General features: G+C 32.3%; 1 protein-coding gene across 2 annotated transcripts in view; it reads left to right on the forward strand.

Annotated features, from left to right (window-relative positions):
* Positions 1-12,601, forward strand: part of LOC134277118 (uncharacterized) — a 65,132-nt gene that overhangs the window by 4,469 nt on the left and 48,062 nt on the right. For both annotated transcript variants that reach the window (XM_062759404.1, XM_062759403.1), the window contains exons 6-7: positions 1,014-1,067; positions 8,668-8,781. In XM_062759404.1, coding sequence (XP_062615388.1) covers positions 1,014-1,067; positions 8,668-8,781 — 168 coding nt within the window. The remainder of the gene's footprint in view (positions 1-1,013; positions 1,068-8,667; positions 8,782-12,601) is intronic.

A 12,601-nucleotide genomic window follows, 5' to 3' on the forward strand; every position in this document is an offset into this window, starting at 1 on the left:
TATGACAATTCTTTCTCTCTCATACGTTTTACTGTACTTAAAAAATAATAGTTTTCATCTGTTTTAATTTACTCATTAATTATTGAAAGTTTTCAACGTTATACCAGTTAGGTAAATACATAATTATATGAATGCTTTGAGAATAGCATAGACATCGAGACTGGGCGAAGGGCCAGGGGAGGGGAAGGGGGGCTAAGCCCCCCCCCCACTTATTTTGGAAAGATATATACATCGTACAAACATTGAAAATGCAGCGTACTCTTTCTAGGTTTATTGCTCCCCTCCCCCGTTTTGTTACCGACACCTATGTATTGGAAAGAAAAAGATTTGGTCTGAGGGATCTTATACCCTTCTTCTCCTCTTTTCGACGGGAGTAAATCAATTCCCTTTTGAGGTTAGGGTTAGGTTTAGTTTTTTGAAAGATAAATAAATAAAATCTTTCCAAAAAATATGATTTTTTTTTCAAAGTGCGTTAAGTGTCTCCATGGTAAAATATATTGATGTAGACTCTTAACGCACTTTGAAAAAATTTTTCAAAGTGCGTTGAGTTGGTCCCAAATTTAACGCACTTTGAAAAATTTTTTCAAAGTGCGTTGATTTTGTCCCAAAAATTACGCACTTTGAAAAAAATTTTCAAAGTGCGTAATTTTTTCAAAGTGCGTTGCCACAGTGCATACTATCTTTTTTGATATTTTCTGTGTGAATGTAAGATTCTTAAATTTTTTTAATTAAAGATAAAAAGAAAATAATAGCATTTATAAAAAAGATAATTGAATACATTTTTTCACTCATGAATAAAGATTTTTTTTTCTTTCTTACATAATTCATTTTACTTTCAAAGAATATTTAATTTTATAACTTTCATAAAACAAGAAACTTTTTTTTTGGAAGGGGATTGTGAAATCTTGTTAAAACCAAACGAGGGAGAAAGATTAGAAAATTTGATTTAAGAAAATTTTGAATATTTGGAATGTGGATAAATATAAAACATTGTATTGGAACTCCTTTTTCAGAAGACGAAAAGGAAGTCTTATTGAAACTGTTACCAACAATGGACATCAGACAAGGTACTTAATAGATTCAAGAAAATAATGTTTTATATTTCAAAAATTATTTAAGGAAGCCCTAAAACCTAAAACTACCTAGTTTTTTGTTAATTAACATAGGGTATCTCTCTTACCTGCGCAGGAAAACTTGTTCAAAAACAATAGTTTTATACCCAACTACCCAACGCAACTAGTTGCGGGAAGTATAATGTTTTTGACCTGTCCGTCAGTCAGTCAGTCCTCTTTTTTTGTCAGTGCAACTCCTCATAAACCGCTGCACAGAATTTCGTCAAACTTTGCAGGTATTTTAGACACAATGTGTAGATGTGCATATTACCAGGAAATTCCGATTCCATTATTTTTTCCGGGGATTTCCGCACTTTTTACTTAGGCATTTGGCCATACCTTGAATATAGAGATAAACAGTTTGTCAGCGCAACTCCTCAGAAACTGCTGCACAGAATTTCGTCAAACTTTGCAGATATTTAGGACACAATATGAAGATGTGCATGTGGTCGGGAAATTCCGATTTCTTTTTACTTTTTTCGGGATTTTCCACACTAAAAACTTAGGTTTTTGGCCATACCTTATATATAGAAATGACCAGTTTGTCAACTTAACTAGTACTCCTCGCAAACCGCTGCACATAATTTCGTTAAACTTTGCAGATATTTAGAACACAATGTGTAGATGTGCATATTACCAGGAAATTCCGATTCCTTTTTTCCGGGAATTTCCACACTTTCCAAATTAGACTTTTTGGCCATACCTTGAATATAGAGATGAACAGTTTGTCGGAACCACTCCTCTTAAACTTTTGTACAAAGTTTCGTCAACCTGTGCAGATATTTAGGACATATTCCATTATTTTATCCCAAAGAGTTTTGCCTATTCAAGAAAATCCCCCCCCCCCACTTCAAATTAATGCTTTGTCTTGAATAAATAATTTCATTAGAACATAGTATGTAGTTGTGCATATTGCATAAAAATTCTGGTTCCATAATTTTTTTCCATAAGAGTTTTTCCCTATTATTCAAGACCCCCCCCCCTCCCGGCACACACACACACTTCAAATAAATGGTTTATTTTTGTCAGAGCAACTCCTCATAAACTGCTGCACAGAATTCCGTCAAATTTTGCAGGTATTTAGGACACAATATGCAGATGTGCATATTACCAGGAAATTCCGATTCCTCTATTTTTCCGGGGAATTTCCGCACAAAAGACGAAGATTTTTGGTCATACCTTTTATACATTTTGTCAGCGCAACTCCTCATAAACCGCAGCACAGAATTTCGTCAAACTTTGAAGATATGTAGGACACAATATTCAGATGTCCATGTTACCAAGAAATTCCGATTCCTTCCTTTTTCCAGGAATTTCCGCACTAAAAACTTTGGCCATACCTTTTATATAGAGATGAACAGTTTGTCATCGCAACTCCTCATAAACCGCTGCACAGAATTTCGTCAAACTTAACAGATATTTAGGACACAATGTGTAGATGTGCATATTACCAGGAAATTCCGATAGATTCCTTCTTTTTTCTTAGAATTTCCACACTTTTCAACATAGATTTTTGGCCATACCTTGGATATAGAGATGAACATTTTTTGTCAGCGCGACCCCCCATAAACCGCTTCACAGAATTTCGTCAGACTTTGCAGATATTTAGAACACAATGTATAGATGTGCATTTTACCAGGAAATTCCGAATCCTTCATTATACTGGGAATATCGGCACTTTACAACTTGGATTTTTGGGGATATCTTGAATATAATGATGAACAGTTTGTCAGCGCAAATCCTCATAAACCACTGCACAGAATTTCATCAAACTTTGCAGATATTTTGGACACAGTTTGTAAATGTGCATTTTACTGTGAAATTCTGATTCTTTCATTTTTCCCGGGATTTTCAGCACTCTAGCTGAGTTTTGGGGGAACGTGGGGTATCTGAGCTTGCTCACTTTTTCTTTCGTCATAATTAGAAATCACTGTGACAATGAAATCAAGACGTGTTTGTGAAACTTTGCGCCCGGTGGCAACAAAGTTCGAAAAAGATGTTTTTAGCATATAAAACACAGTCAAGCTCACAAAGTCATCGACCAAAATTATTAATTAGTGGAATCTGCTTACCAAATATGAGATCTTTCTTCTATGGTTCAAAAGTTATGGCGAAAGTTGAAAGAAATATATTTTAGGCATATAGGTCACAGTCAAAGTAATGAGTATTTATCCCAGGTGTCATTTGAAATAGCTTACTCAGTGGGGTATGCATACCAAATATGAATTCTTTATCTCCTATGTTTCAAATTAAAAGGTCTGATGAAGGTTAAAGTTGACAGCAGAAAAAACAGACAGGGCAAAAACTATATACGCCCAGGATCACACTGTATCGATCAGGGCGTATAATGAATAGAAAAATGAATTCATTTACCTTTTCTTGGTCTAACATAATGCTAAGAATATTTTAATTTAATTATTAATAAATTGCTGAATTAACTGTAATCAACAGGGTTATTTTATTTATCTAATTAAGAGGCTTGACTGGGGTTTCAATTGCGTAATATTTCGCACATCATTGAACAAGGTAGCGTATTTACTGTTTTAAAGCAAATTTTTTCTTCACTTACATTGTACTTAATAAAACAAAACAAACTAAACAAACTCAAGATTTTACGGTTGAAAAATTTTATAATAATTTTTTAAATAAATGATTTTTATAACAATTTTTATAATTAATAGTGTTGAGATGTGGGTTGTACACTTTAAGAACTTGAATAAATGAAGGAAACGAAGCAAAATAAAATTTTATCAAAATTTAATAAACAAAACAAATTAAAGTAAATTTTTACAACAAAAACAAAAATAAAAAAAAATTGAAATGAAATGTCTATCAGCAGCACGTCCTGGAGAATGTCCTTTAAAAAGTTACTGTAGTAAATTATTCATGATTTCGAGTCCCGGTTTTTAATTTCTTCTGGTAAATGTATTTCTTTCTCTCACAAATCAAATCGAATATAATTTCACCATGAACACATATAACACATTATAAACTTTCACAATGCCGTCTGGATTAACTTTGGTTTGAATTGATATATATTATTTCAAACAGGTGATTTCGTTATTCAAGATAAACACAAAACTTTAAATTGCTGGTCCCGAGGTGTCCGTCAGGGCTGCCGCACTCTCTCGTACCCTCTCACACATTTGCCACTGTTACTGCAAAACTATTACACATTGCAAGCCTCTCCCTGTCACCCTGGACTGCCGACTGGCTATTGTCAATGTAATTAGCTGTAGTACCCCGCCCAAGACCCGATAATTACGAAACGGGACAAAAGCCCGAGGAAATAGGACCCTGGGGAAAAATATAATAAAACAATCATACTAAACGTGTAGATTCAAACAAGGAAACATATTTACAAATTGTATTTTCAAATACCTGATGCAGTTTGAGTACCCGCCCCGGCTACTTCATCATAACAACAAGCCAAACAGGTCTTATCTCGGCTGTGACTTCCCGGGTACTACCCGAACACGAGCTCACAGGTAGATAAAATTACAAATCGAGGGGCTCCCCACAGGATAAATAACAATAGTTACATTCACGCAATAGGGGTATCCTACGGGAATAATTTAGTTTGTTACAAATAGGTACATTGATGTCCCCTCTGTAAACAAGGTGGTAGAAGTTTGTGGTTCTTATATATAATGTGCAGTATTGTATTGCTCATTATATATTATAGTTTAAGCCAAAAGTCTTGTAGTATTTATAAAGTGCATAAAATTTGCACTTTTCCATATAATTCAAATATTAAATGTACCTGTATATTGAGATGGTCCCTTTAAATACATGGGCGATAACTTTTCCTTAAACTTGTCATGTACACTGAAGTCAATGTTAGTTATATATTATATAAAATTAAAGATCGAGTTTCTCCATTTTAGTTTTTACACAATAAAACCCCAGTCGCCCCTTTAACTTGTAAGTGTGAAGGATATTATGGAGATAACGAATAGTATTCAATATCAAAGCCTATAAAACAATACAAAATAGGAGCAGATCAAACACTGACCTCTGAAACATCAGAGGTGGGATCAGGTGACATTGAGGAGTGAACAGCCCCTTCCAACCGGTCACATCCACCGTGTGCTACTGGTCAATATCAGGGAAATAACAGAAAAAATCCATAGTCAATTTAGTGTATATATAATGGACTAACAAATTATTAAGAAAAACGTCACTCAGCATTTGACTCAGAGATAATTTTGATTATTTGCTGACAAGATCAGCATAGGTAGATCATTCTTACCCATCAATAGAGCTCTTTAGTGTGCAGTATATTTAGAGCTTCGATTCATATGCATGTTATGGAATTGCATTTTAATCTGTTGAGTATGCTAGAGCATCAACGATAGTTCGAAACATGGGATAATGTGCATAACAGATGAAGTCCATTATACATAAATTTTCCCTCGTTTCCAACTGTCGCCCACGCAACTGCCATCTTTGTCCCTGGCATACCCAACAAATTCAAACGTGATTCCTTTTATTAACATTACATTGTGACATAAAATTATAAACATAAAAAAGTCATATATTGTAATTACAAGAGGCCTCCCATGTCAATTATAATAGTTCTCGGGTAAATTCTAAAATTTTTAATATTAAAGGTGGAATGATTTGCATTCATTCTTTAAAAAGCTTGTTTTCTCCCCAGTATAAAAACAAGTGGCCGACGGGCCTTAAAGGCCACCTGAGTATCATGTAACAAGTTTCCAAGTATTGAATTTGGTTTGTTTTTTTTAACCAGAGACCATTAAATTCACAATTTTAAAAGAAGCGCCATTACTTAACATAACTATACTCTTAGCATACTTACTTGTTTACTTTTAATAGATCAGAATAGATCAGAATAACAAAGAGAAAATGCATTTCCACTATATACCAATTGTGCACATCACCCAACAGTAACAACATATTTGAAAAGAATGAGTGCACTTAAGCTATGAGAGTTGGATCCCGATGTTTTGCGCTAAATAAAATTCCAAAATTCATTAAATTTATGTTTTATAGGTATTAAACAATGTCTTAAGAGCAGGTTTTGGTATATTATATTACATGAAAGTATTAAATAATGCCGAACGACACTAGCTTTTGAGACGGGGGTCTAACAGTTTTGTCTCATTTCTATTGTTATTCATATGCATACCAGTTTTCAACGACTTTGTTTACATCGAGCCGCAACTTGGCCATTTTTCTTATTTGCACAGAATATGTATTTTAACTTAAACTTATACATATCCAAAGGACAATGTTGGCCAAGTTGCGGCCCATATCTAATTTTTTGAAAAAGTCCCCAAACTACCGTCAAGTTTGCCACTAAATCAACAGGTCCCTGAGTGTCATCGATTGATATTATAATCACTTTACTCACGTAACATTCTGATGTTCGATACGCCAACGCTTTCATTGAAAAGTTCATTGTGTTTAAGTCTCTGTTGTGACATTATCTATCGTACTCCCAACTTCAAACTATGGGATATTTTTGCGCAAATTTTAATAGGGTTTGAAGATAATATGTCTCTTATTTATCTTTATGCTTTTCATTAGGGGGATTTTGAAAGAATTCTGGTATTGACCGTGTCATTAGTAAGTACATGTATAGGCTTATGTCGCCTCTGTATTATGGTCTGCACATCGAGACATTTACCCCATGCCTTAACATTAGAATCATTTAATAATTGTGCACCATGAAATCAACACGATCTCTCTCTCTTCTCCAATTCAATTCGCAATGCGAAAAAATCATATGTGCTTATGTTTACATTCCACAACCATGCGGTTTAAATGTCTCCGCCTATTTGCAGATACCTTAGATTCGAAAGTGGTCCCGTTCAAATTTCCGGAATTTAGGCTTTTACATGTTCTTTTAAATTACATTATCTGTAATTATAGAAATATGTTTGACAAAAAATTCTAGAAATAAATATCAAAAGCATATGCTTGCACATTAATCATAGATTAATTTAGCGATATATTGTAATGTTAAGCTTAAAATGGGTAGCCGAAAAGGTTTCAAATGACCTACTTAAGGTAGGATTCTTCTCATATTTCTAATATTTAAAAATCAATGAAATTTTCACAGAATCAAGAAGACAATATCACTAAGTGATAGTATCAGTGAAATTAGATTTGACCGTATTATATTAGAGGCAAGGTCAGGTCAAGGTATTATCTTTTTCCTTGACATTAAGAATAAAAAATAATTGTTGCCAATCACGTGATACCTACTTCTATTTCAAAAGTTAAATGTTTGTTCTTTTTGCATAAAAACATATTACTATATCGGGTCTATAGCATCATATTACCAAATTTACATAAATAATTTAACTTAACTGGATATTGGATAATCCGAATTTTCTCTGTTTTTCTTAATTCTTAAGGATATATTAGTTATTTTCATGTGTTTCCTATATTTAACTTTTTCTTATTTTCACATATGATAAAGTAGTCTTATAAATGTACAAAATGATACAAAAACAAAAATTTTGATCGTTTATTGAGAGAGAAAAAATACTTTTTATGGATTTTTGGCTCAAATCTGCACTTTGATAGCAAGTGTTTAAAAGCTAATAAAGTTCTAGTTTGTTTGAAAAATCATATTTATTTGATATATTTTGAAAGTTTAGTCCCTCATTATTAATCTAACTTACATTTCAAAATTTCTCCAAGTCTTCGATTGTGTAAAAATTATAACTAAATTCATTGTTCTATTATAATTTTGAGGGGCAGAAAAGAAGATATTTTTATACGCCACCATTCCGCCAAAAATATTGTCCCTGCTAGTTTTCAAACGCAGTTGACCATTTCTATCTAAAGTTGTACAACTGTGATGAGGAAAGAAAAATATGGTCTTTCAAATTCCTTTCACCTCAATATATAAGCCATGTAAGCAAATATACTTTTAATGTTTCATCTAGTCAGAAACCAGAGAAGAATCTTACCTTAAGTGCACTCATTCTTTAGGAAAATTTATAAATTTTATATCATAATTAGATAATTAATGATTGATTAATACCAAAGAGCAGATTTCAAGGCATTAATAAATTTTCAGACTATGTACACCCAAAAACCGCTGACCGATGGGCCCTGAAATAAACCATATAAAGCCAAATAAACCATCTTAAGGAAAAAATGTTTTACTAACTTTCCACTAAATAACATGCCACTTTTTAACTAGGATCGAGAGTTAATGATACACAAAAGCCTGGAGACATTGAGGGCACTGCTGAAGATGATGTAAATGGTAATTTTGGTGTTCCTGAAAGTGAACGTTCACTGCTGGCAACAGACGAAGTTATTCACCTAAACAATTTCATATTTATTTAAAATTTTCCTCTTTTTGTACAACTTCAAAATTGAAGCGTTGAGTCTAATATTTTTTTTACTACTGAGTATATTTGTGTAGGAAAACTTGTAAATAAAATACAAAAGTATGTTCTTGTTATTAAATCATTATATGGCTTAAGTAAAGTACTTCACATTTATCTAAAATGTAATTTAAAAAATGAAGTTCTTTCGAGATAAAATGGATAAAAACATTCTATTTCAGGAACTATAGAGATACCAAAAACGGTCGTCAATGGAGATTCAGCGGATAGTGAAGATCCAGCGGATAATGAGGATGTTGTCATACAAGATGATGACCGCGATAGTATTGATAGTAGTGAGTCTGAAATTATGGATGCAAAGCATGAGAAAGAGAAGTAAAAATACAGATACCCCACATTTGTCATAGGAACTAGTTTTGTTTTCCTTTTCTTAATTAAATATTATTAGTTATTTTTAGCAGGATTTTTTAAAGGACTTGTAAAATCCTTAAGTCCCTAACAAAAAATACAATAATAAACCATAATTATAGTAAGCTATAGTTTACTATAGTTAGCCTTGTAAATCAAAGTTCCGAAGTTTTTACTATAGTTTATCAAATGTTCAATTGCTTTTTATATTTAAACAAAATTTCAAAGTTTTTTCAATAGCTATTGTAAATCACATTCTCAAAGATTTAACTATACTTTATCAAGCTTTCAAAGATTGTTTTAATCAGTTTCGTAGATTTATCGTTTTTTCGAGGTGACGTAAGTCGGCCTCGATAGCTGTTCTATATAGCTTAATGGCGGTGTCGCATAGCGGACACCTCTGATCACTACCATTTGCATTTTCTTCTTGATCTTCGCTCTTTGGGACAATTCGGTAATCTTGTTGTTAAAATATGAAACCTTCGAAGGCAAGGATCAAATCAGAGATATGTTGCTAACATGTAAACAATATCACTTGCAAGAATGATTGGAAATATTAAAAGGTTAATTCCTCTGATTATGCATGTATTGAAATCAGAATTTCAGTCACAAAACAAGATCTACAATGTATTCAGTTTAATTTCCAAGCAATAAGTAGCGTTTGTATGGATTTACAAATACTAAATACAAGTTCCTGAGTGGTAATAAGATATAAAGTATCCCTACGCTCTGAACTATTTCAGCTAGGGTAAAATGTAAACAACTGGCTACAGCAGAGATCGTGACCTACATATATGTATATTGAACGTCGATCGCAGGCAAGGGAGAGAACAGAACAGTATACACTAAATGACAACAAAAGGAAGCGTTCTGCTTGAATTGAAACATGCAATTAAATAAATTTGAAGTTAACACAAAGTCGTCTGAGGTGCAATAGTCCCTATTGAGCTCCAAATTTCACCGTAAATTTTTACAAACGCGAAGGTATTTTTGCACTTCACCATACATTATCACAAAAGCGAAATTATTTTCACTCCTCTTTTTTGTAATTCATTAAATAAAATCTATTGAAAACGTAAAAATATCGTTCCGATCTTACAAATCTGTTTGGTGCTATCACTGTTGAAAAAGGTGAATAACAGCGGGGCACATGTACCTATTTCGCTGCATGCTAATGACCCACTTCATCGAATTCCTCTAGAATTTGGGATTCCCCATATGAAAAATTACATCGTAACAAGTTATACGATTGTTTGTGGCTAATTTTTGTTGTAAATTTTGATTTAAATATACTTTAAACGTAGTTTATCAAAATGCAATACATGTATTTACATTTATAAGATAAAAAAAAATCCATGTGGACTAAAGTTGATGAGACATTTTTGTTAAATTCTAAATGATGCAAAACTTTTTTGTAGAATATTTTTTTCTCTGGATATTTGAAACTAAATTTACATATTCATAATATTAAATTTCTAATAGATTAAAAGAAATATTGCGCATCTATCGATACAAAAAGTCAACATTACATTATAATTAATAATCATATTTTATGTATCATTCTTGTACGTGATGAGTCTTTGTTGTTTTGTTTTTTTTAAAATCTTTTATAAATCTTAAATTTGTAATAATTATTATAAAATGTATAGAACGAGAATCAAAAACATAACTACATCAAAGTTCCAATGCAAAGTTTTTTATATAGTAAATCAAAATTCCAAAGGTTTCTCTATAGTAAATCAAAGTTCAAAGGTTTTTACAACCCATGGTAAGTCTAAGTTTGAAATATTCCGTTAAAGTTAATCAAAGTTGCAACGCAAAAGTGTTATTTGAGGCTATGCTATCCTCCGTCTTCTAAAATTTGTTATTTAAAAAATGAGTAAACTGCATGTTTAAAGTGTTACTTGAGGTATAAACTTGTGATTAAGGCGGCAGTATTCCTCGTGATCATTCTTTAAAGAAGCTGAGAAATAAGACAGTATCTGAATTTGAAATAAATGTTTGTAAAAAAAAAATAAGCTACTAACAAAGTTTAACATGACCAATGCATGTACATGTATCTAAGCAAATACGTCTGTTAGTAATAAAAATAAAACAAAGAATTAGATACGCTTGTAGCAAATAGAGAAGTACCGTATATACTCGCCAAAAGGTCGGTGTTTTGGAAGTTTAATGTTGGTACAAAGCTCAGTGTCCGACTTATAGGCGAGTCGTAGAAAAATTGATCCAATTATTTAGGTTAAATTTTCAAATGAAAATATATCCTAAGACATAACTTGAGACCTTTCTCGACATTAGGATTTGAAACTTGGTCCTATGTACAAGTAAAGCCATTATAAATATACTACATCAAATTATTTGACCTTGACAAATTTCCCCATTTCCCCATTCAAGATTAGATTGAGAAAAAACAAGACTAGACCATAAAGAACTGGGTATGGTATGTATAACGAGGCGGCCCTGTCTCTAAATCTGATTGAATTTTTTTACAAACATGCCCACGATGTGTCCTTTCAAAATCGTTTTATTTTTTGGAATTATCTCATACCGTTTTTTTCGCCAGAGATTTGGGAAAATGGTACATTTTATTCAATAATAACAACTTTTGACGTAACGACGTCATCACGACGTTACTGATTTTAACGTTACGTTAAGGTAGATCGCGGGTTTGCTGACGTCACAATGGGATTTGACGCAAAAAGCTTACCGCGTTCAGATTAGCAAGCAAAAAATATCTTCAGCAGTACTGTATACAGTAAAAAGTGAAACACATATTAAATTTTGTTTGGTGTATTTGAAATATTTTTTATATGTAATTGATAATAAATGATGTTTTGATCAAGGTTGTCATTTACATTATAAGAAGTTTTTAACGCCAATATCTGTTGTGTGTGCGAACCTTTCTAAAAATATTATACAATACAAAATCAGATCCACCGCAGGTTTTTTTTGTTCACTTTTATGAAATTTGTTTTGTTTGTTTAATTTAGTCTGCATTCTAATCTACTTTATTTTAATTTGTTTTACAATCATCTCTAACTCATCTAACCTGACAAGTTATCTATTTTTTCGTGATGATGTACGCCTAGATTGGTAATATTTATGCGCAACAATATTGTCTGAGCCAAATACATTGTACAGGTATAAAATTTTCAATATATGGTACGTCAATATGCTTAATGAACTATCAACTATGCTTAATGAACTATCAACTATGCTTAATGAACTATCAACTATGAATTCTCTTACTGAAGATACTGAAGATTTTTTTTCTTTTGGGTCGGGGCGGGAGGAGGTGGTGGTAAATTAGATAATTATCAACAGGAGAGACGTTTATGATTTAAGTAACATCACCAAATAAAATACGTCCTGTAAATTGTCATCTAAGACCATTTTATTATTGACAATCAATAGCGATTTGGCTTACAACTGCAATTGTTTTTGTTTTTGTTTGTTTGTTTGTTTGTTTGTTTTTTTGGGGGGGGGGGGTCAATACAAGAGTTACAGGCGTACAAGATTATTATACAATTATATTATACAAGAGTTGTATAAGGAAGCAATCTCAGTTAGGGCCACAGCTACTATAGTATATATTTTCAACCAAAAATTACTTGACAAGCATAAAAAGGAAGGGGTATCAGGCGTTTTAATTGAGGGGACACGACCATATATAGTAGTAATGTTATTTATAGTATTAATACCTTTCTATAGTATACTGTATACTTACTATAGTATTCTATATATCGG

Source organism: Saccostrea cucullata, unplaced genomic scaffold (genome assembly GCF_032062105.1).
Source record: "Saccostrea cucullata isolate Sc308-1 unplaced genomic scaffold, CSIRO_AGI_Scuc_v1 ctg2458, whole genome shotgun sequence".
Classification (NCBI taxonomy): Eukaryota; Metazoa; Mollusca; class Bivalvia; order Ostreida; family Ostreidae; genus Saccostrea; species Saccostrea cuccullata.